Source organism: Rhipicephalus microplus, chromosome 5 (assembly GCF_043290135.1).
Source record: "Rhipicephalus microplus isolate Deutch F79 chromosome 5, USDA_Rmic, whole genome shotgun sequence".
Classification (NCBI taxonomy): Eukaryota; Metazoa; Arthropoda; class Arachnida; order Ixodida; family Ixodidae; genus Rhipicephalus; species Rhipicephalus microplus.
Window position 1 is genome coordinate 123,277,712 of NC_134704.1, and position 25,913 is coordinate 123,303,624.

Below are 25,913 nucleotides of genomic sequence, written 5' to 3' on the forward strand. Positions count from 1 at the left end.
AGCGACAGCATTGATGTTTCCTCCACCTTCGCGCTAGCCGCCTCATTGTCGACATCGTGCATATATGGCTTCATAGATGTGAACTCGCCCCACACACATTCAAAAGCCTGGCGAAGCCCCCTTTCGAAATGCACGCTCGCACTCCTCACCTGCATGGTTCGCCTGCCGGCGGCTACATCGTTGGCCGGCTTGTGTCACGTGATCCGTCCTCCCGGTCAGACTGCGCCACGCTCTCACTTCGAAGTCAGAGCGCTCGGGAACGCTCTGAGTCAGAGGCTGATGCTCTGGAAAAAACAACCGAAGGTAGTCCGAGTGCTCGAACTCTACGAACCGAAGGTGCAACCCCTTTCCAGAGCGCTCTAGAGCGCTCAAAATCGCCCAACCGAATACGCCATTAGCCTTTCTAAAACCTAGGAGGTTGTGCCCAGCGAGTATAACGTAGCAACCCTTTCTTGTCTTCTTTGCGTTGTTCAACAATAAAAAAAGCCCAGCCTGCGCGTTAACTAAAAGCTGAATTCTCCTGTCTCTCATTCCCCATTAGAAGCCATTGGCATGTACCTTGAGCACTATTTTTTATTGTTCAACAACGCACAGAAGAAATATCTCACCAGCACAACCTTGAAGGTCAAAATGTTATACTTGTTACGCACTACTACAACGGCTACGAGGGACGAACGGGTGCCATTATAAGGAGCTTCGCCCCTGAAATTTGTCAATGATTTAGAGTACTTGGTATTCTACTATGGGAGAGCATAAAGTCGTCCCGTGGGTATATAGCTAATAGCCATGGCCCAGTGTACCAATGCTTCGCGCGGTGACACGGGCAAACACTCTTGCTTTCTTTTCCTTTTTCACTGTTCTTTAACTTTTGCGACCCCGTGTTTGCATGAGTTACGCAACTCGTGTTTGCATAAGGTCTCCAACCCATGTTTGCAGATTTTTTTTGCAAGCTTCTATCTTCCTCTTTTTGTCGTTTTCTGCAGCCATTTATTTAACGACTTTCTTCACCTCTGTATTTGTTGACACATGCTCCTGCTTCTGCTACGTTTTGCCTGCTCGTGCATTGTGGTTTGGTCCCGCCGTTTACAACTATGCACGCAGTCGGCTGTGATGTCTGAAGTTTACCATGCTGCTCTTTGGTCAACCACGACCACCGAAACGCAATTGGCTCGTAAAACAATTTATCAATAAAATAAGGTGCCGTCCGTTTAATGACCGATCTGCTGCGGTGGGTTGCGCGATAGACCCGTAGGACCGACCGAACGACCGACCGACATGACATGACATGATCATGATCATGACATGATATGACATTTTATAACATGTTATAAGAGCACTAAATTCTTCGCCGATCCCCCACAGTGGGTATGAGCCACAATAGACGGTGAGCAAGAACAAGATGAGATTGCGTTCGAAACGCAGAGGTCAGGCTGCTTCTTTTCTCACAACGTTGTTTCTTTTCAGCCACGAAATGCAGGCCGGTAAGTTTGGCAGTTACTGCTAAACAGAGCAAGGTATGGCGTTGACTGATTTCATGAAGAGTGCAAACGACTGGAATTAATTCCGATTATTTGTGCTTCTGGAGTCTCTCGTATGCCTTCCTTAGCAGATCTCGCGATGCTTCATTGTTCTGTGGTATTGAAGCATCATGATTAATGCGTGACTCCCCCATCCCTAAATGTGCTTGCTCCATCGATAACTCTGTACTAGGGCGAATTATAGTCATCACTACACTTGAACTGCAAATGTCCTTGGGATCTTTGGCTAGTACTTCCAGCTGCAGTAGCGCCTTCATGCAGCCCAGTCTCTGTAGGATCGACTGGATGGGCGTTAAGCACTAGAGCTGAAACCGGTAGATGCAAATGACCTGTTTAAACAATTGCTGAATTTTAATGAACTTACTACTAGTATCTGCAAGACATCTTGTGCCCAATACCAAAAGCAAGTGTACGAACCGCTTATTATAGTACACCAATACCGCGCATGACAGCACTATACCCCTGTCACACGGCATGTGCAATATCATTCGCAGATAATGCAGTTAGGTTATAATGGCATAACAGCTGCTGCTACAGCATCACAGTAAATGACATCTACAGCTAATGGCGTTAGCTCATTTATTGGGTTCTCCGAACTTATGCAAGTGTGACATGTGTACTCTCGATGACAGGAGCTCGACAAAAGTTGCACAATTGGTAGGTTATAGCAAAATTTTATCAATGTCAAGGTTACTGTTAAATTCTATCTTAAATTTTTGCAGCAGTTGTTGACGTATATTGCACTCCAAGCAATCCATGGAACTACATTATTTTGGCCAGAATCCAACTTGACACCCATTCGTCCTTTCAGCCACGTTGTAGGAGCTTGCTCGGCAAACTTCTAATGCTCGCGCCTTGTCCTGCGTCCGGCGTGTACACCAGCCTTCCCAGTATACACTTCCCTGATCACCACTGAAGGTATCTCCTCCAGTGGTTCCAACAATGCTCACTATAGGTGGAGCGCCACTACCCGAAGCGTTGGTTTTCGATGGCCCGCGCGCTCACTTCCTCGCGACTATGTCCACTTCGCTCTCGTCGTTTCGTAGACACGGCAGCACGTGAAGAGTTCTTACGATGAGTGTTACGCACGGATACCGATATCTACCCAGGCCCCCTCACCTGCCTGCTCTCAACCCCGTTGAAAAACACCTGCTAGCTCCACGTCTGCAATTTATGAGCGTTGGGCATTTGACTCACGGCAGCGGCCAGTATGACATATAGGGGCTGGTGGTTAACGCACTGACACATGGGGCCAACACTGCGCAGTGCCGGCTGTGGAACGTGCCCAACAACGCTGCCTTTTACGTACACATCATGCACCGGCTCGTTAACAAGGCTTGTATAGAAATGGTCTCGCCAAGAAACTCCTCGTGCACCTCCAAGCAAGCTCCTCTAACATAATTCACTTTGTGAATATGGCGGTGATATTTCAAACAATCGTCTTCTGTTTCTTCTTTTTCAGTTTCTCTACATGCTGTTCTATAGAAGTAGGGTCACAATCACAAGATTAAAATTTTGCGCACTGTACTTACTACAAACACCGACATATACTGTGAAAACCATATTACATACCCGTATAGATCACGTACACAAAACCGCAATGAAATTCGCTTTGAATGCCATTGTCGTATTGCGCAATCACTCTCTTAATCGTCATTAGCAATGTGATTAGTTTTGTGGAATGACGTTCTCTATTGTCATGAGCAGTAAATGGCACATTGAATGTTACGGTCCTGTAGCTAAATGAATAGCATCGCCACCGTTGTGCATCTCGTCTTGTGAACATGAAATTTATCTCTATTGATAAGTAAAATAGGTGGTTCGTTTCCTCTTCGCAGCGCGAGTGCTGAACCGATTCGTGCGCCACTACGAGCCACTGTCCTACGAGCCTGTTGGTGTTCGCGCATTGGGGCGCTGGAAACGCTCTGCCACCGCTCATCGGCACGACAACAGCAGGGCACGGACGGTGCAGGTCGCATTCAGAGCTCATGGAAGGTGAAAAAAAACACCCTCATTACTCTCTTTATCTCCATCCTGCCCGCCAGTACTTCAAGCCACTTAGAAGACCCCTAGAATAGGCAACACCACTTTTATTCCGTGGTAAAGGCGACGTCTATGCAGGGTTGTATAAAAACGTACTTCAAATCATATCCCACCGTCTGATGCATGCGCAGCGCTTATTCGTTTGCAAAGCCCTAACCCCTTCATGCTTTCATAATTAGCAGCGACAGGCATTTCTAACGGAGCACCCTTTAGCCAAACATCTACCACCTCTCTCTGTTTTTACGCTCTTCCTTTTGCTCGCTTTGACTCCTTTGTTTCTTTAATAATTTGGTTGTTGTCATTCTTGGCAAAAAATGGCAGCATATCGACGGAGTGAATGATGGAGAGTGGGGCGAAGAATTCGTCCGTTCATTCGTTCTTGCTTCCGTCCGTACGTGCGTCCGTCAGTGTGACCGTTCATGCGTCCATCAGCCCGTCCGTGCGTGCGTCTATTCGTGCGTCCGTCCCTGCGTTCGTCCATGCAGCCGCCCCTGCGTCCGTTCGTGCGTCCATCCATCCATCTGTCTATGTGTCCGATCGTCCATCTATTCAACACTCCAAGTACCACCATCTCGCATCTTTTCATCATATATTCCCCATATAGAAGCACCGCCATCCAGCGGACATTCCAAGGACTAAACGAGAGGTGGCACACGCACACTTTCTTACGGCTTGCGCTTCGGGTCCACTTCCCACCTTTAACCACCTTGAGTTCATGGTATATACTAGTTCACTGTATTCATGGCACTGTGGCCGAACGCTCCCTAAACCTTTCGAAAACCAAGGAGGTTACGCCCAGCGAGTATGACGTAGCAAACTTTTTCAGTCAGATAGTGCTCAATGTACTTGCCAATGGTTGCTAATGGGAAATGAGAGGCGGAGAATTCGGCTTTTACTTTTTTACGGCTTGCGCTTCGTATCTACTTCCCATTTTTAACCACCTCGAGTTCATTCATGGTATATACAAGTTCATTGTATTCATAGCACTGCGGCTCAACGCTCGCTAAACCTTTCTAAAGCTAAGGAGGTTACACCCAGCGAGTATAACGTAGCAACCCTTTCTTGTCAGATAGTGCTCAATGTACATGCCAATGGCTGCTAATGGTGATCGCAGCCTGCGCGTTAGCTAAAAGCCGAATGCTCCTGTCTCTCATTCCCCATTAGCAGCCATTGACATGTACATTGAGCACTATTTTTTATTGTTCAACAACGCACAGAAGAAGTCTCCCACCGGCACCACCTTGGAGGTCAAAATGTTGTACTTGTTACACACTACGGGGGACGAACGGGAGCCGCTATAAGAAGTTTCGCCCCTAAAAATTGTGGACCAACTTTCGTTTTCTGTTCAACCACTTTTTGTTACAAACTCACGATTTCCATACGGGCTTTCTGAGAGTTCTGGTTGTCTTGTACAAATTTATTTAATTGCCGTGCAGGGAGTTTCGGCTTCAGTTGACCCAGGACCGATCTGCCTTCACTGAAGACTTTTCGCTGGTAACGAGCCGAGGGCGAGAGAAGGCCAGCTTTGATCACATATACTCCGGCCACGTTGCAGGTGCCGACGCATTTTTCTTAAAATCCAAAGTATGTTGATATCGAAAGATGTTCAATATACTTAATAGTGTATCGACTATAACTTTTTCGTGACTGTTACTTTCTACTTAGAACTTGTGCTCTACGTATGAAAAGATTTTTACACGACACAGCATTCCTGAAGACAGCAAAAAGCTGTGAAACGGGTGTAGACAAAGTCTGAAGAAAATGTCGCGCTAGTGCATGGGCTCTCGGTCTTGGCTCTTGCTATCGTTCGGCAAAGCCTCTACAATACAAATCAAGCGAAAGCGTTCCTAGGAGGGCGATTGGAGCGAAGGTGTTCCATATGAGCACAGATGTACAGTGTGATGTCTCGTCGCTGTTCTACGGGGCATCAATGCAATGTCTAGGTTGAAACAGAAGAGCCGTTCTGTTTTGCTGTGTAATCACTTCTTGAATTTTCATCCGCTCTTCCATTGCTCTGTTACCTCATACATAGCAGAGATGGTGCTGTTGTGCCAATTCAGTGGCTCCGGCAGTGGGCGTTGCAAACATAAGAAATCACGCCATATTCACGGAATGAATGATAAGGGGGATGAGCTCGAGAGGGGGAGATCATTGGCAAATCAAAACTGCCTCGTGACAAGCTAGTCCATTACATCATTACAAAGACGTAAGACTGTGCGTATATTATACAAATCAACGTTTCTTTTGTTCTTGTTCGTTTGTTCTTTCGTTTCTTCGTGCGTGTTTTTTTCCATTTCTTTGTTGTCATGGCGGCTGGATTGCGAGGCTGGATTGCCATCCGTCCGCCTGTCTGTCTGTCTGTCTGTCTGTCTGTCTGTCTGTCTGTCTGTCTGTCTGTCTGTCTGTCTGTCTGTCTGTCTGTCACTCACACTAGCGCCACCTGCTGAGTCACACAACTAGGTGATGACGAACCGGTCACAAAAAGACATGCATGGACAGACCCACAGCTTTAGGAGCTTCGCCCCTAATAAATAAATGAAATATGACAGTTGCTACAGCAGCAACACTTAAAGCTTTTCGTATTTATTACGTTCGTTTATTTGCTTGAAAAAGGCCACAGACACCCCCCTCCCCCCCCCCCCTCCCCCCCAACTAGCAGTCCATGCCACTCCTTCACCAGAAAGAAATCGTGCGGGGCGTTTTCCTTCCGTCTTCTACATAACCATCGACGACAGCACGGAGGAAGGAAAGGTAGGAGAGGGCATGCCTAGCCGGCGCGGGGCGTGAAAAGTGTAGCGGAAATGACATCATGGCGGCCATATTCACTAGGCACAATGGCGGCATTGCTTTGGTTACGTGTTGCGCAGTGGAGCTGGTCTAGCAGTGAGCGGCCGCGGCTGGCGGCGGAATGTGGGCCTCCCCAGGTCTCGTGCTGAGCCGTGGCGGATAATATCTGTGCTCTGCGCCGCGTTATTGGTTACGCAGTGTTATCCTGGCAGTTACATTACTCTTAGCAACGTTTACAAATACCTTTGTCCACCACGGGGTTTCAACAGTGCGTAGAACAAGTGCATATCCATGTGTCGTGCGGCGGATGACGCGGATGAAGCAGTTGGTGTTCAGCGAAACTGCGTTGTGCACCATGACGAAGCAGAACGACGACGAACGCCTTGCAGGTCAGTGACGGTTGGGCAGTGCTCCTGCTTGTGACAACGGACGACGCTGTTGAGCCCAGCAAGACGCAATGAGGACCATGTGCACATACGTAGTTTCGTGTTGTGTGTCTAGTGTAACAACTTGCATGTGCGTATTAAAACACCTTTTTGTACCACTTCGTATACTCACCCCCCGCATTGCATGTAATCTCAACGTAACAGCAACTGCGATCAAGTGTCACTTGCACCGTGCTTAAAGTCACCATGGTCGCAGAATGCTGACGCTGGTGAGTTTCACGCGAAATACGGACACAGTGGCCGGGCGCTGCGTCGGTCTCGTGTCGGAATGCAACCGTAGAAGGCGCACGACCGATCGTGTTGTCTGTACAGTTGCTGAATTAATGACGGGAAAGCACTCGTCGTTGTCAGTGCATCTAGCGCGCATTCTCTCGTAGTTGCTTTGTTGTTGGCGAGCTGTTACTCCCTGTTATTACTCGGACGAAGCGATTTCGCTGAAGGTGTCCCGCTGGCTCAGAGTGATGAGCCCAGTTCCATTAGTTTCGGTTCGCCACGACACACGCGCTGCGCAGCCCACGTGCTTTAAGAGCCGGAGAGGGAGTCACACCTTCTGCTTCGCATTCATATGTAAACAACAGAGAAGAATTTGCCTAGTCAATATGGCCGACTTCCGGCTTCATCGTGGCTTCACAACGAGTGACGTCAGGGCCTCTCCTTACCTTTCCTTCCTCCGTGGACGACAGCCTCAAGCGTAGAAGGTGTTATCGTATGCACCCTTCGTGCGGTGGAGATGACCGGCTCGTTTCTATGCTTCAGACGCGTTCGACCCCAGCACGCGCGCGCATAGCATATAAACGATGCACGGGGTAATGCTACTGATTTGTACATTATGCCGAACATTACGGCTATGGCTAAACCTCGCCGAGATTCTCCATATAATTGCTATGGCAATAATAAACGATCAACACGTCGTGTGGGTGATCTTTTGCCGCTCATATACTGTGATTTATTGTATGGCCCGTGTCTCACCAAAATACAATGTGTTTCCCCATCTAATGCTTTGCTGAACCGAGGTATTCTGCATTAAAACGAAAATAAACAATATTAATTTACCTTAGTGATTATATTGAGGCGGCTTACTTTTCGCGCAGATACGCAATGTAGCATCAGACACGAGAGAGACCTGCTTTGGTCGCTTGGCGGAAGAAACGTAGCGGATGTGCGGACAACCAATTGCACGTTGTTGCAATACTTCACCTCCTCTCTGTGTTATTCTTTTACATCTCTTTGTTCGTACCCATGGCGTCAGCTGAGGTTACTTACAGAGTACAGAACTATATAGCTATAAAGAGGGCCTATACGGCAACTCTTAACGATATGTAGAAAATATACTAACCACTTTTTCATGAATATCTGCCTGCTCTGTGAACCTGCATCGTGTTTGCTGGTCGGCCGTAACAATTGTACCGCTATGTTGAATGCTGCAGTGCGAATGGCGGACGCTGTCGTTCCCTTATGCGCAGGTGCCCCGGGTAGCCGCGTGGTGGGCTCCATGATGGACGGAGTCTTCAGCGGACGGATCTCTCTGACTCCTGGCGACGACGACGGGGACTTCTACGTGGAGCGTGTCCATTCTTACCTCTCCTCCTCCCCCTCCTCTCCTACTGCCCTCTTCCACTCGCTCATCTACGCGGCCAAGGACGTCAGCTTCGATGGCACCGGATGCGGAGTGCGTGGACACGCGCAGGACGTTCCCGTCGGAGTACGACGTCCAGACGGGCGTGAATCGTCAAAGGTGATTGCTAGACGTATGGGACCCTGGGCCAGGAACTCCCCCAGTGAAAATCGTTTCAAATGCTGGATAATACTGTGATGTCTCGCTCTCCTAGAGACGAACTTTTTCATGCTTTTCCGCATGAACAGTGACCAGGTAGAGCGAGCGATAACTGGGCACTTACACTCACCGCGAAAGCTGTCGCAAATGCGGAGCAGTGACCATCGCCTCACTCGGTGACACTGGCGTACACGGGCAAGTAAGCATTGGCTGTCTGTACATGCGGTCAACTCAGCGTCCATGGCGGGAAAAGACCCTTCATATTTGATGCTGAGTGGCCCTCTCCCCTTCTCCATTCCCTCTTCCTCACTCTCAGACTACTGCTGCTTGGTATTCCTCCCGACTCTGTTCTAAAATGGCCTTTTTTATTATTTTGTTCTTTTTGGTCTGAGGGTGCCCCTGACGTGTAGTACACTATATTTTCGTAAGCTATGCTGCAGAAATTATATCTTTTTTTCTTTTTTTTTGTTGCACGCTTTCCAACTAATGATAACGTGTGCTATGCTGAAAGTTTGCGATGACACGAGGTTAGGCATAAACACTTTTCGAGGAAGAGAATGTTAACTTCGCAGAATTCAGAACTGAGACGAGCCAGACGCTCCACAGCAACAGCCGTCGTGGGGCATCCAGAATCGCAGGACCCCCTTGCCGACGTCAGCAGCATTGGCGCCGTGTCGACAAATGCCGGTGCGAACCAGCGGCTGACAGCACGGCAGATGGCCTTTGAAGCTCGACCGGCAGACGCTCGTATCCGCAAGGGCGTGCAGCGGGTGTGCAACATCGAGCTCATCGTCGACCACACCTTCTACGAGGTGAGCGCGGGGAGCCATACAAGGAATTCCGTATGAAAGGGAAGCTAAGGATGTTTGAGAATTCGATAAAACTTCTTCGTGGTTAGCGAGTACCTACATTATTGACGGCGATGGCTAAATTGGTTTCACGGTTCTTGCAGGAGCGTTTAAATGCGTGAAAAAGTGTTTATTGCTCCGCCCAAGGGAGCGTGTTGAAAGTGTGAACGCGAGAACCTACGTCATCTTCGGTTTCTCTAGCGGAGCTTAGCTGCACTCCGGAAGCTTCCGCAGCCACTCGTTCATCCGACCTACGAGAGTGCTGTTTATGTGACCAATGCTGAAGTAAAGCTAGCAAAGACGAAAGTTCTGCAGATGGAGTGCGATATCCGGAATAACGACAGACAGCCGAGATATACGAGAGGAAGCGCCTCTCGTATCTTCAACCGTGGTTTCCGTGGCTAACTAGTGACATCCCCTTGCCGGATTAATCGAGGAGGCCAGAAGCCCTGCGACCACAGTCTGTTTTTGCCAAAGAGTGCGCTTTCGCATTCACTTTGGGGAATTTTAACACTGCCTTTTCTAGCAAAACTGAGATTTGGCCTAGTTGGAACAAATTCGTGGTAAAGGTTCTTGCGCGAGCACACAGAGGCCAGAACTATCCGCGTGTTTATTTTGCTTGCCTCGAGAAAAAGAACGTTAAGACACTTTTTTATAACTTGGCAGTTATCACACTGTCCTTATACCCCCCAAAGCCAACTTTTTAGTTGCTTCAGCTTCTCTTGAGTGGTGGCGTCATAGTTCGTGAAAAAGCTAGTGACAACAAGTGTGCAGAAGTGCGGCAGTGCACAGATAGGCCTTCAGAGGCGGACCGGTGCCATGCGCGTTTGTACGCACTCTTTTGCAATAACTGATGCTCCTTCGATCGTGGGCTTCTCGGGAACCAGCTGTTCGATATGAAAATCAGGCCTTTAATTAAGGTCCCTGGCCCTTTCACGTTGCCACGTTTAAATTTCGCCTTTCGTTGTTTCATTTCACTGTTTCGCGCATGACCGTCATTGCTGCCTGTTCCAATTGAAATTTAGCGCTGGTGAACACGTGCGAGATGGCTCGATCCCGGACATAAAGGAAGGAAAAAGTTAAGAGGAGCATTTCGCAACGCAAAAGAAAGAAAGAGTAGGTGAGGCGCGAGCACACCAAGCTTGGCTTGCCGTTCATATGCCAATAGGTGAAGGACCCCTAATTTTTTTTTGGTTCCCTTCCATGACGAATTAATGAACAAGCTATACACCTTTTCAAGTTTTTTTGTTCCTTGTGTGTATCTTAATGACAACACGAGACTATCAACAACATTTGTATTCAACAGAGTTATGATGCGCGCATCTTCTTTATTCTGTGGAGTTGTTTATGCACTACGTGAGTGCGTTTGCTTTTTGTTTTGTTTTGATTTTTTTGCCTCCATTTGCCATCTGCAGATGGTGTCGTCAGATATGAACGGCGATCCGAACAAGATCCAAGCGGCCATCACGAGCCTGGTGCATACGCACGTCGCCTCTGCGACGGAAATCTTCGGGACCACAAATTTCAATGGCATCACGGACATCTCTTTCGTCGTTCAGCGCTTGCAGGTACTTATGGCACGCGTCGCGGACAATGCATTTAGCGGGGAAAAGTACGCCTTCATCAAATGCACTCACAGAAATACGAAGACCAGTTAGTCCAGTAGACGAAAGTGCAGGCGTTTTCGTAAACTGAAGAAGAAAGGCTGATTGTGTGAATTGGTAAGTTTACATCACAAAATTATGAAGCAGCACTTTACTAACTTGACAAAGTGACGCATAACGCTGAACTTTCAACTGGGTTTATTAAAAAAAGACCAAAAGAGCTCACACGAAGGGGTGCTTCATGGAACGACAAATCGTTTTTGAAGAAAACATGCACACTAGATTTAAGCCGTTTGTTTGATGAAGCTCCGTGCCCTATTTCAGTAAACCTATTGGGAAGGTCAGCGCAATGTATGCCATTTCTTCTATTTTTTCTATTTTTAAGGACTGTGTAATATTTTTATTACAATTTTATTATATTCGTAAAGTCGGTACTACTGTGTTTACAATCCTCCATACAGATTTTGCATTCTGTATTACATAGTGATTTTATTGCACGAGTACTAAATGGATCATCTAAGCATTTACAGGGAGTGCTCTCCTTTTACGTGCGTGTACTACCGACGGTACAGCGCATTCATAGCTCAGGGTGTATTCGCGTTCTGCAAGCACTAGTGGCCCCGTGGAAAAGACTTTCGCATTTTTAGCTTAGGATCGCAGCATCTTAGAAACCTGGCACCGCCAAGAATTTTTATAGCTATTTGTTCTACGTGAAAGTGGAACGTGTGCACAAGTGAATGAACGGACACACTAAACTAGTTTAGACTCAGAAAGACCTACGCGCTTTAAGCTAGCACTACAGTCCTGAGCATACATAGGTCGGCGAAACTTGTGGAGCTCACTCAGAGCCACTCATAAAATATATTTCGAGCTTTGTACCCACTCGTGTTTAGACTCAAGAAAATTTTCTACAGACGGACTCACTCGGACTCAGACTCAATAGAACATTACTCACCCTGACTCACTCAGACTCAGACTAACGGCTTGGTCTGAGCCTGAATGAATCAGCGCATGAGTCCGTCCGCCTATATTAACCTCTTAGGCAATGGTGTCAATGCTCTTTAACACCAATATCTCACGTAGTCGGTAATCTTGTTGATGCCATTTGACATGGTGTCTTCGATACAAATTCAAACAGCTTCCAGACTAGTAAGGTCATTTTTTCTAGGAAGAGGTGACAGCATAAAATATAGTAATCATGAAATTCTCTGAAATAGTTGATGGGGTGAGGTCAAGGCACCCTCCTACGAAGTGTACAACTCTAATTAACAAATATTGAAACGTTTTATGAACGGCACTGCTTTGAAATACCTGAGAGTAGACACGAGTTTAAACATGAACCCAGGTAAGGCTGATAGTAATGCTCAAGATGACTAGATAGGACTTTCGGTCGGAAAAAGTAACTGGGACTGCTCACTCAAGAAATATATTTTCCGCTTTGCACTCACTCCACCTCACACTCACAAGAATTTTCTTCACTTGGACTCACTGAGACTCACGCTCATGAAAACATGACTAACCCGGACTCACTCAGACTCAGGCTCACGGCTCGATCTGTCGATCTGAGTCTGAGTCCGAGTGCGTCGACCCATGAGTGAGATACGCAAAATGATATTTTGCATATCTAAACGAGTTCTAACTCCTTTTCCTTACTTTATGTGTATATAAGGTAATATATAGCATGAAACAAAATGGTATTATGTTCTTGACCATTCGGGCGCATGTAGACATGCAGTATTATATTAAATGTATTGCTAGTGAAGCGTTCACTCTTCTCGTTTGTTTCTTATAGACTTTTTGTGAAACGAGTTTGTTTTGCCATGAAACCATTCTCTTTTGGCTGCCGATTAGCATATTCAAGATAACGGTGCATGCTGACGGCGTTTTAAAATGTCTTAGGGCTTCTCAGCTATGTAGCTCCCCCAGTGAGACCGAAAGGCTCGATCAGGTCTGCCAAAGCTAGGTTCCCTGCGACTCCGCCGTAGGGTGTTGCCAGCAGAGCACTGTATCCCCCTGCAGTGACAGAAGTTGCCGGTCGCATAGATTGCATATGGGAGTCAAAAGCAAGGGCTGGATAAAATGACTATCAAATGTACAGCAACGGGACACATTGTCAGTGTTTGCGGTTCCAAGTAAGTCTGACAACCATTACATTAATAGCAAATATTAGCTATGAAAACAGCTTGGGTAGATAGTCTTGAGGTGTTACGCAGTGTTTGATATTTAAAGAATCACTTATCCCGTGTCGCAAATTTCTTCGTACTGCTATCCACCAATAGCCGATTATCCTCAACCAGCTCTAGCCGTGTAACTGTTGCGCGAACTCACACGTCGCCCGCCACATCCGCTCTATTATTATTCAATAGCCAACCTTCCTTCCTTCTAGTTTCACTGCCACTGTTACATCAGCATAACACCGTAATGTAACGCAGATGGTCTTGACGTGCCTGTTCTGTGAGGTTCCTGACGCGTTCGTTTCTGTACATTGTCCAGTATATAGGTTTACAAGCACCAGCATCAGGCTTTCGCAAACTGAAGTCAATCACTTCGTTCGCAAGCTCACCAACTGCAGAAAAAAGTGGGGCGGCTGCTTTCGGTGCGAACATGGTTTGTGGTCTGCTCTTCCATCACCACAGATCAACGACTCCAGTGCTTGCGAGGGCTCGGTGCGCCGCACGAATCCCTTCTGCGCCGACACCCTGGACGCAACGCACACGCTTGTCGAGCTGTCCAAGATGAACCACGACAACTTCTGCGTCTCATACCTATGGACGTACCGTGACTACCCTGGCGGCACACTGGGCCTCGCGTACGTCGCAGAGCTCAACGGTATGCATCACGACACCAGAGCCACGTTGCATAAGCGAATCATTGGGAATTAATAAGCTGAAGAATTTCAGGTTTGCACACTTCCCGCTTTGACATCTATGACGCACATTTAAAACGGAAGCGAGAGCGCTTATGTTCTATATCGCTGACAGTGAAGTTTCCAGTCATTGAAACCATATGGCCACCTGTTCAGGTACTCTTTTACATACCATTGTGGCGGGAGGCACGGCTTGCTAGCGTGGCACGCACAGTTGTGATTTACGGCTTCTTCAGACGCACATTTCAATAGCGTCAATAGAAACGGTGGTCAGCGAAACAGAGTGGTGGACGGCCTGTTCACCAGCTTTTCCCGTGGGAATAACCATGCCATGGACGTAATGGTATCAATAATGCATCATGCGAATACACTGCATATGCTCTATCTACGTAACAAGGAGCGTGCAGTCACCAAAGTAAAAAAATCGGGAAGTATATTTTGCACGGTCGCATTGATACAGTCATGTGCTCGTTTCCCGCGAGTTGCGAGGCAGAGAAATCTCTGAATTCACTGGAATCCGTAAACACTAATGAGTGCCAGAGAGGTGAAATATGGACAACATCGAGTATTCCGTCACTTTTTCTTGCTCTGCGTAGAACTTAAGCATATAGCTTCTGTTAACTGAGTTACATCGTCCATTTGCTGTATTTTTCACCCTTTTCGCATACGTTCCGTGGCAAAAACACTGAAGGTATTCAGAAACTACCATTGAAAAAAGGTTATCAGGTGTAATCTTGTCACTTTATTCCCTTCATTTTCTTTTTTTTCATTCACTGTGTCTACAAGGACAAGCCTGAGCATACGTTTCTGTTAGAACACTGTTAACCCCAGATAACGGTAGTAGCATTGTGACGGACCACTTCAGAGTTTAATATCTTTGCGCCCTAATTAGAACATTCAAATACCCGCACACCTGGAACGTTTGATGCCAGACATGCACCTTTAAAGGCGAGACCGCGTAGTTCACCAAATGCCGACTAGCAGTTCAGACGCACAGCAAACCATTGCTGCACAGAAACCAGGTCTTCAGCTGCATAATAACTACCACCTTTGTTCTGCAACGGCAAGCGCCGTTTGCATCACCCGTAAAGTCAGATCACCGAGCATCGACTACCACAAATGAAGACGGAAGAGTCCAAGAAGACTATTTGCCGACACAATCGGTTTTTGTCAATGCGTCTTTATTTGCGTCTTTACCATTGAACGGCTGTGGTGAAAATCGCGTAAGACTGGGAAGGACAATAGTTAATACGCATCTCGCGAGCTGATACTCTGGTTGTCAAACCCAAGATGAGCCCTGTTGTCAGAGGCTGCAGTCTCGGGGTGAGCCTTGTATTCGAGCAGTTGCCGCCATAGCTCGTTCGTGGCCGCGGTGGTGCTGCGGCACCTGGGTTCAGTACATAGACCTAAAAACAAGTCGGTTGCCATTCCATTAGAATTGACCATTGCTCGTGCGCAGTGGAAAGTCTTAGGTGATGTACTCGATGTCAACCCGCATGTTGCAAGCTGAAGACGCCAGTGCTTGATGTTTTCAGGCCACGAGGATAATAATTTTGGTGAGAGCGCTGCACACCAGCAGCAGCTATACCTGCGGCCTGTGCACACCATAGGGGTTCTCGCTAACTGACTGTGAAGCACGCCTCTTGCGAAGAAGTGGACTACGTTGCGCGGTCGAGACTGAATTGGTGTTGTTCTCAGGTAATGCTGGCGGCCTGTGCGAGAAGTTCCAGTCGGACGTGGCATTGCAGCTGACCTCGGACTACATGGGCCGGGTCAGCCTGAATACGGGTATCGTCACGTTCGTCAACAAGAACGTGCGCGTGCCCCACCGGGTCTCCGAGGTCACTTTCGCCCACGAACTGGGACACAACTTTGGCGCACAGGTGCGTGATTGCACCCTTCATGTACACACATACCTGCGTGGTCTTGCGATCAAGGAAGTCCAGGCACCCACCAATCTGCTTTTTGCTCAGCAGCTTGACGTTTGCGTATTGAGTATCCGAATTTGACTATGACCTGTACAAGGGAAGACACCACGGAGGTCATAAATTAATCATTAAGTGAGTGGTGCCGTCGAGGCTGCACCAAATTATTTTAATCCGGCGTCATGACGTTGCACCTTCAATAGAAATGTTGTAACAATAAAGTTCATCATTAATCTCGGCTGCTAAGGTGGTATGACATCCTTAGATGAAAATGGTTATATCAAATACGTTTATTATGTATTTATTTCTTTATTTTCCTATTTGTGAATTATTTATTTATTTATTCATTCATTCATTCATTGATATATGCCCTCAAGGCCAAAAGGCATTAGAGAGAGGACTGGTCAATAAAAAAAATTGGCAGGATATCCACGGAGTGAATGATGGAGAGTGGGGTGAAGCATTCATCCGTTCATTCGTTCTTGCGTCCGTCCGTCCATGCGTCCATCTATGTGAACGTCCATGCGTCCATCCGCCCGTGCATGCGTGCGTCTGTTTGTGCGCCCGTCCCTGCGTTCGTCCATGCATCCGCCCCTGCGTCCGTTCATGCGCCAATCCATGCATCTGTCTGTGTGTCCGTTCATGCATCTATTTAACACTCCAAGTACTACCATACCGCATCTCTTCATCATATATTCCCCATATAGAAGCACCGCCATCCAGCGGACATTCTAAGGACTAAAAAAGAGGTGGCACACGCACACTTTCTTACGGCTTGCGCTTCGTGTATACTTCCCACCTTTTAACACCTCGAGTTCATGGTATATACTAGTTCACTGTATTCATGCCCAACGCTCGCTATACCTTTCTAAAACCAATGAGGTTACGCCCTGCGAGTATAACGTAGCAACCTTTTCCTGTCAGATAGTCCTCAATGTACATGCCAATGGCTGCTCATGGGAAATGAGAGACAGGAGAATTCGGCTTTTACTTCCTTACGGCTTGCGCTTCGCATCTACTTCCCACCTTTAGCCACCTCGAGTTCATTCATGGTAGATACTAGTTCATTGTATTCATGGCACTGCAGCTCAACGCTAAAACTTTCTAAAACTAAGGAGGTTACACCCAGCGAGTATAACGTAGCAACCCTTTCTTGTCAGATAGTGCTCAATGTACATGCCAATGGCTGCTAATGAGGATCGCAGCGTGTGCGTTAACTAAAAGCCGAATGCTCCTGTCTCTCATTCTCTATTAGTAGTCATTGGCATGTACATTGAGCACTATTTTTTATTGTTCAACAACGCACATAAGAAATATCCCACCAGCACCACCTTGGAGGTCAAAATGTTATACTTGTTACATGCTACAACGGCTACAAGGGACGAACGGGTGCTGTTATAAAGAGTTTCGCCCCTAATAAATACACGCAAAAAGTCACACTTTTGGCGCAAATTTCACGGACGGTCACGCGCAGAATGGAAAGCAACAGATTGAAACGTGCTCCCCGTTTTTCGCGCACAAGTGACGCACAAAACGTACTTACGGGTACATCATCACCATCAGCCTGACTACATCCACTGCAGGACAAAGGCCTCTCCCTTGTTCCGCCAGTTAACGCGGTCCTTCTTGCTGCTGCCAATTCATACCCGCAAACTTCTTAATCTCACCTGCCCACCTAACCTTCTGTCTCCCCCTAACCAGCTTGCCTTCTCTGGGAATCCAGTTAGTTACCCTTAATGACCAGCGGTTATCCTGTCTATGCACTACATGCCCGGCCCATTTCCATTTCTTCTTCTTGATTTCTGCTATGGTATCCTTAACCCCCGTTTGTTCCCTAATCCACTCTGCTCTGTTCTTGTGTCTTAAGGTTACACCTACCATTTTTCTTTCCATTGCTCGCTGCGTTGTTCTCATTTTGAGCTGAACCGTCTTTGTAAGTCTCCAGGTTTCTGCTCCGTAGTTAAGTACCGGCAAGATACAGCTGTTATATACCTTCCTCTTGAGGGATAGTGGCAATCTACCTGTCATAATTTGAGAGTGCTTACCAAATGTGCTCCACCCCATTCTTATTCTTCTAGTTACTTCAATCTCGTGGTTCGGCTCAGCGTTTATTACCTGCCCTAAGTATACATAGTCTTTTACATCTTGAAGTGAACTATTACCTATCTCGAAGCGCTACTCTTTTCCGAGGTTGGTGTACATTACTTTCGTTTTCTACAGATCAATTTTAAGACCCACCTTTCTGCTCTCCTTGTCTAACTCCGTAATCATGAGTTGCAATTCGTCCCCTGAGTTACTCAGCAATGCAATGTCATCGGCGAAGCCATTAACTTTTATCCCTAACTGTTCCCATTCTAGGCTTCTGAAAACCTCCTGTAAGCACGCGGTAAATGGCATTGAGGAGATTGTGTCCCCCTGCCTTACACCCTTCTTGATTGGTATTCTTTTGCTCGCGGGTGCAGATGAACGTGAATAAGCGTCTCAGTTGTTACTTCGCTGTGTCTGAAAAGGGCGCCCTTTCAGCCAACGGAGAATGCGCAACGATTGCAGGAACCATTTTGCGCCCGGTAACTACAACAGAATAGCTCCGGTGAACACCCATGACCTACAATTGTCTCGACCACGAGATAAGCAAGCGCACGTGTGAGCGTCCACCCTGCTTCCTCTCAAAATGGCAAAGTACGCGTGGGAGATGAGAGTCGCGCCGCAGCGTCGTGACAATGTGGCGACACGCGCTCATTGCACCATCGCGCTGGTAATGCTGAAAACACAATAGCTCCCCCGAGAAACCCTTTACCAGCGGTAAGTGGTAGGTATAAAGAGCTTGCCGTTTGAACGTTGAAGAAAATGCTCCTTCGTGGCTCAGTGGCTAACACCTCGCACTCATGATTCAGAGGTCAGACGTTTAATTCCGCGCGCTGGAGTCTTTTTCTGGATTATTTTTTTTCTTTCTTGCGTTCTCATAAATATAGATACGTATACATATATGGTAAATGACGGCGATGCCAACGCCCACGTCGACGCCGAGGCCGATGGCGAAATCCTGCCAAAATTGTCTATGTAATTGCTATCGCAATAAAAATGAAATTCCAAACACCAGCGCTATGTTCCTGGGCTATACAATTATATACAACGCTCTAACTATTTACGAACAAAAGTCAGAGATCAGTACAGAACAACTAACACGTCTTTTCTAGCCTTGGTATACAAGGTTAGCTAAGTTATTCAGGAAACAAGCGTTGTTCTCGATGACGGCTGTTATTTCTGAAAGGCGGTTTCAGTCTACTGCTGTGCAGACAGCGAAGGGCTGTGAACAAAATGTTGTCTGAAATGAAGGTACGCCTACTTTGTGGGAATTATCTTGCCTGGGTGAAATGAAAGATGGAGACATATTTCATTGTGTATGTTAGGGCAATGGTAAAAATATTTTGAAAGCAACATAAGCGTGAAACTTGGCGTCGAGATTCTAGAATTGATAAAATAAAAGTGTTTTTCATGGTGGCGACGATTGCGGTACGATTGTAGTTGCGTAAACTGAAACGGGCAGCGTTGTTTCGTACGAGCTCAAGTGCAGTAATTAGGTTAGCCGAAGATGTGTCCCAAATAGCTGATGTGTAATCTAGTTTGCTACGAACAAGCAAGTTTGATTGAATACATTTCGGCCCACCATCATCCAGCATTGGAAAATCAGTTTCCATACTTGACTTTTGTTGTTCTGTATTCCCTGTTTAAAGAGTTGTAGGTCTGTCAAATTCGCTGCAAAACCATGCAGTGGCCGGGTACAGGGATCCGCATATTTTCGCTCACTCTCACTCGCGACATCTGAAGTTCGCAAGTCTTAATAGGAAAAAAAAAATTTTCCTGTTTGCAACTTCGCAGCACGACCCTCCAAAGTGCGTTCCTGGGGGCAGCGTGGGCAACTTCCTGATGTTCGCCAGCGCATCTCAAGGCACGATGCCCAACAACCGGCGCTTCTCCGTATGCAGCATCCACGACATCTCGGCTATTCTGGCGCATATGTTCTCGGAACAGAGTACCCGCTCAAACTGCCTCCAAGGTGTGCTCATTCGCACTTCTGCTCTCTCTTTTGTATCCACTTCGAAGACATCATGGGAGATAGCCGGTGGTGCTAGAGTTCTTCTCGAAGGGTAGATAGCTGAGCTAATTGGTAGGAATTAGTTAGAAAAAAGACAAGCTCAGATTATCAAATAAACCACGACATTGTGACTGAGAGAAAAATAGGATCAGCAGAAAATAGTTGTGATTGAGAAATAAATAGTGTACTCGCACCATAGCTAAAAAAAAAGACGGATGAATACTCACTGTGCTAATGCTCATTGAGAATTCTTTGATATATTTTTACAGCAGCACAGCCATTCAAGCCTGATGCAATCAGTTCAACGCGAACAGAAAAAAAATCTTACTCGCAATGACCCCAGCCACGGTGTTCTAGTGGCTAATGTACGCGGCTACTGACCCGCGGGTCGCGGAATCGAATCCCGGCTGCAGCGGCTCCATTTTCGATGGAGGCGAAAATGCTGTAGGCCCGTGTGCTCAGATTTGAGTGCACGTCAAAGAACCGCAGATGTCGAAATTTCCGGAACCCTCCAGCACGGCGTCTCTCATAATCATATGGTTGTTCTGGGACGTTAAACCCCACAAATAAATCAATTACTATAAATGACGTCACTGCGCGTTGCCTAGCGACCGGTTGCACAGCTGGGTGTCTGCTTCGCTACCTCCTACGCTGTTTCGAGCCCGCCTGCCTTCAACAGAAACTAAAGTCAAATAACAATTTACGTCAGAGTGAAATCTCAATGTGTTTGAACGTCTAAAGCGATAATATTATCAACAGCAGTGCCCTACTTACTGAAAAGCTAAGGTAAATGCACAAGAATACGAGTGGTTTGAAAATTGAATTTTCGCGTGGTTGAACTCCACAGGTCGTGCTATTTAGCGGGGCTTAGTTGAACCAAGCAGCCGGCGATTATGGAGGCCATGGTTAAATATGTTCAATGGCCATTGTTGCTGTTGGCGCTCCCGCTAATTTCCCTCTGCTGCTAGTTGGCAGCTGCGTATTAAAGCCGGGAAGCGTTTTGTGCGGCAACAGTGACGTCAGACGTTCCGTTGAGGCGGGTAATTTGAAGTGTGCTAACCCAATGCGAACCACTAAAATGCGATTTCATTTAAAAATAAGCCCTTCTTCGACACAAAAGTAACGCTACGAGGTTTCTAGACCACTATTTCAACAATCAACGCTGACTTAATAGAGGCCTTTAGTGTCCCTTTAAAGTGATTTTGCCTGCCTGGACTCCACGCGCCACCACTCGGTCGCGTCAGACATGACTTTGCGGTTAACTGTGCTTGCGCTCCTTCATTCTTTATAAAGCCTGTGCCTGAAGCAGACATGCAAATACCAAAGAATGCTTGCAATGCCGATGAAGAAGCCGCTTACTGGGAATCACCAGAAATCGACTCGGAGGAATTTCAAAAAGGACCTGGGATGACGTGCTTAGAAGATCCACCGATGTCATAGCAGCAGCCACTCATTTTAACCTGTCACTAACGGCAAAAGCAACAGTCATTAGGACACAGGCATGCGCTTTTGCGTTTTACATAGCACACATCGCCCTTTTACCTCGCCATGTAACAGGACGTCTCGCCTCCATGGCGGGGACCTTCCTCTGGGGAGGAATATCAGCAAAGGTACAAAAGAAAATTTTACAGCTTCCCACAAACCGTGGAGGCTTGAGTCTCCCAGACATACCACCATTCACGAGAGCTCTGGCAGCAAAATAACAGACAAGCTCTTCGATGACAGCAACTGCCTCGGGTACAGGCTCTTGATGTACTGGAGCAGTACACTAAAAGGTACTTTCAGGGCAAATCCGTACATCGGACCACGAGCAAAAATCCCGCTTAAGTTTTACAGAGCTGCCAGTGCCTTCAAACGAACAGTGGAATCAATAGGTTCATGCAGTTTGGAAGATGTTTCAGCGCAGGAAATAAGCGAAACGGTGAAAATTAGCACACTGAGCAAAGAGGAAGAAACAGCATCCTCTACGAAAAAAAGGGAAACGATGGCGTTGCAATCGCGTACCTAACCAGGTGCGCGAATTTGATTGGTTGAGAAGATGGAGGGCATTCCCTACGCGTGATCGGTTAGCACATTTGGGGAGTCGTTCCAAATGACCGCTGCCCAAACTGCGGCAAAAGAGAGACGGTCCAACATGCTCTGTTTCGGTGCTCGGTGGCGAGGGGCGTCTGGCACATGGTACAACGCCTCTTTGGCTTTCGCCTGGCATGCATGGGAACAGAACGTGGGCTGTTTGCAAGACTCGTCTTTACAGTGATCTTGTACGTACTGTGGCGGCGACGCTGTTTAGCGGAAGTACGGCACAAGCCGCATAGAGGCGCCTATCCCGCACTACAGAAAATTCGGCTCATTGTGTGAAATTACCTAGATCAGCAGCTATAAACTCACGGTGAAGAGGCTTTCCTTCGACGATGGCTCACACGTTTCTTCAAAGTAAAAGAGGAAAAGCTGAAGTTTTCAGTTGTTCCGTACTATCCATGTGCCCACTCTAGTACGCATACATAATTGTTATCCTGTGAAATGTAATTAAATTGATTCATTTTAATTTTTCTTTGACTTGTAACATTTGGATACCCAGTGATCATTCAGGTTTTGGTGGTCGTTTTTAAGATGTATGCACTGTCTTTACTTGTTTTCAATGTTTCGCTTGTGTATGTACAAGTTAAGTGTGCAATAAACTTTCCATTCTTAATAGTCCGTTACGTAGTACGCTGGAAATGGCAAGACGCGACTGTGCTGAACTTGGTTGGAACAGCCCCGCCGCGGTGGTGTAGTGGCTAAGGTACACGGCTGCTGACCCGCAGGTCGCGGGATCAAATCCCAGCTGTGACGGCTGCATTTCCGATGGAGGCGGAAATGTTGTAGCCCGCGCGCTCAGATTTGGGTGCACGTTAATGAACCCCAGGTGGTCGAAATTTCCGGAGCCCTCCACTACGGCGTCTCTCATATTCATATGGTGGTTTTGTGACTTTAAACCCCACCTATCAATCAATTGGTTGGAACATGGCATCACTTCCCATTACTTCGTGTAACTTAGCATCATTTGGCATCTTTCGTATAATCTGATACCACTTAGTATGGCAAGGACCAGATTGGAACAGATCACCATTGGTTTCGGTGGAACAGTGATTACGGTGCTTGGCTGCTAGTCCCAATGTGAAGGGCTCGATCCCGCCAGGATGATCGCAGTTCGATGAAGCCGAAATGCTAGAGACCCGTGCTCTGTGCGATGTCAGTGCATGTTTAGAACACCAGATGTTCGAAATTTCCAGATCCCTCCATCACGAGGTCCCTCGTAATCCTACCATTGTTTCGGCACGTAAAACACCACAGATTAGAGACCAATCAGTTCCACTGTGCATTGCGCCACTTGAGCAAGCTACGCCCGGATTTTCTTCTTGTTTCATTCATTCTCATTCATTTTTATTGCCGCAAAGGTCCCGGTTGAGATTAATACATGAGAAAGCGGGTGATAGAAAGGCCATTATTATAATGGCAGTTACGATGGGATGGTTTTGGTGAGCCGCTTGAATGCTTAAGTGTCGATTATAGTGGCAACTTCACTGGGCAGGTCAGTCTAGCCCCTGGCTGTGCGCAGGAAAACGATTGGGGAAAGTTGACGGTATGGGCTTGAACTGGATAGTCGAGAAACGCGAAGGGCTCCTCTAATGTATGGGTTATCTAAAGGCAAAAAATGGAACAATTTATGATAAAGCTTAAGACATGTGACTTCTTGGCATTTAGCCAGATCGAATAAGTTAATATTTACTTTTTTAGTGCCGAGATCTTTGAGGTGTATGAATAGTTAGGTAGTATGAATCACGCTGCACGGTTCTGGATAGGCTCGAGGGTGTTCATGAGGTTACTGTGGTGAAGATCGAAAAGCGCATGCGCATACTCTAGCTTTGGTCGAACAAAGGTTTGGAATGCAACTTTTTTTAATAGAAGGAAAAGCGAGCGAAAGGTTACGGCGTAAGTAGCTAGAGTATACGATTAGCAGAATTTATGACGTGGGTAATATGACAGGTCCAAGTTAGGTCACGATAAATGTTCACACCAAGGTATTTAAACAAATCGACTGTAAAAAAACTGGCTTTTTGACATTGTAATTATAAACTGCGTGATGATGACGACGATGGATAGACATTACCACGGTTTTATAAACATTCGAAGACATGAGCCCACATTTACACCCGTTCTGTGTGCGGGTGAGATCACATTGTAATATGGAATGATCGGATGGGTTAGTAATTGCACGACAGACAACACAATCATTGCTGAATAAATGAATGTGAGAAGAAATGTTTGCAGCAAGGTCATTAATGTATATTAAGAAGAAGATGAGACCAACTACGATATCATTGCGGTACACCTGAAAGAACGGATGTTAGAGATGAAGAGTATGAGTTGGCATGAACGAATTGCTGATGGTTGATTAAAAAACATCGAATCCAGTTTAGAACACAGTGTTGGATGTTAAGATGGGACAGTTTTACTAAAATACGACCACGGGGAACCTTATGCATTGTCTTTTCGAAATCTCAGAATATTGTGTCGGTCAGAATGTTATGGCCTCGGTTTATGTTAAAATCACGCAGAAAAAGAGCAAGTTGAGTGTCACAGGAATAATTTTTACGAAAGCTATGCTGACTTGGGTGAAAGAAATTGACAGATGTTAAGAAGTAGCAGTACGAGAGTGTATGCATGCTCCATTATTTTACAAATGTCGCTTGTTATGGAAATGGAACGGTAGTTACTCGGTCATGTTCTGTTTTCTTTCTTGAAGACCGGGATGACCTAGCCCACCTACCAGTCATGAGGAACTGAACCACCGTTAAGTGATTCATGAAATAAGAGTGACAAAAACAGGCTACACACATGTTTAGTATCTTTAAGCATTTTAGAATTGATACCGTCTACTGCTGTGAACGATCAGTTATTCAATGACTTTGACAATGCCGTATGAATTGATGTGATATTTTGCATCATCGAATACGTGGAAAATGAAAGATAAGATAAACTGTCGGGTGGCTTATTAGTAAAAACACTGCTAAATACTGTGTTCAGGCAGTCAGCAACACCATTCTCAGGAAAAGGAAGTCTTGAGCTGTCACTAAGTGAACTTTTATTAGAAGGAGAGGGACTAATGGTTTTCCAAAATCACTTAGGGTTAGTTTGCAACATGGCTGGTATTGTAATTGAAAAAAATCACGCTTAGTTTTGAAGATTAGCTTATAATATTCTTCCTCCACTGCGTAATACCTCTGCCATGTAGACGCACACTTAACTCGTTTGGCGGCTCGAAATAGACGCTTTGTTATTATTTAGCCGTTTGAGGAATGCATTGAACCACGGAGAATTATTTTTTCCTGTTATTGTAATGGTCGGGATATAAATACGTATAAGACGATGAATCTCTGTTTTGAAAAGCAACCAATTCGACTCGAGAGAACTTAGTGGAAAGTTAGCGGCAAAAGTGTCAAAGTATTCTGTTAATTCCCGGTTTATGCTAACTTAGGCTCCGCTATCGTGAAGGCTAAGTGTCTTTCGATTTTTTTTTGTTTCATTAATACAATAAAATGAGGTGTGCACTGTTTGGTGATCGCTCAAGCCATGCAATAAGGTGATTGGCGTCATGTTTTCAGGGTGTGTTGTTAACACCAGCTCGAAAACGTTAAAAGAGTGATCAGCGATGCGCGTAGAATCAATGACGAGCTGCGTTAAGCCGAGTGTCATGCACGTGTTTAGAAAATCGCTCGCCGGGCTTCTGTTAGATAATGAAGAAGCGGAATCAGACCAGTCAATGGTGGGAAAATGAAAATATCCGAACAAAAGCAGGGGGCCATTGGGATACTCCTTTATCAATGTATTTAAACTTTCATGAAGTAAAGGCGTGAATGAACGGTCGTAACTAGGAAGCCGATAGCATATACCAACGAGGATGTGGGGGTGCGTGGCTATGTATCGAAGCCAAACCATTTCCAAT

General features: G+C 46.4%; 1 protein-coding gene across 1 annotated transcript in view; it reads left to right on the forward strand.

Annotated features, from left to right (window-relative positions):
* Positions 1 to 1,471: 1,471 nt before the first annotated feature.
* Positions 1,472 to 25,913, forward strand: part of LOC142817561 (disintegrin and metalloproteinase domain-containing protein 10 homolog) — a 39,980-nt gene continuing 15,538 nt past the window's right edge. Inside the window, exons 1-9 of the mRNA XM_075894602.1 lie at positions 1,472 to 1,481; positions 3,377 to 3,533; positions 5,018 to 5,136; positions 8,278 to 8,549; positions 9,161 to 9,400; positions 10,852 to 11,004; positions 13,677 to 13,875; positions 15,602 to 15,789; positions 19,711 to 19,888. Coding sequence (XP_075750717.1) covers positions 1,472 to 1,481; positions 3,377 to 3,533; positions 5,018 to 5,136; positions 8,278 to 8,549; positions 9,161 to 9,400; positions 10,852 to 11,004; positions 13,677 to 13,875; positions 15,602 to 15,789; positions 19,711 to 19,888 — 1,516 coding nt within the window. The remainder of the gene's footprint in view (positions 1,482 to 3,376; positions 3,534 to 5,017; positions 5,137 to 8,277; positions 8,550 to 9,160; positions 9,401 to 10,851; positions 11,005 to 13,676; positions 13,876 to 15,601; positions 15,790 to 19,710; positions 19,889 to 25,913) is intronic.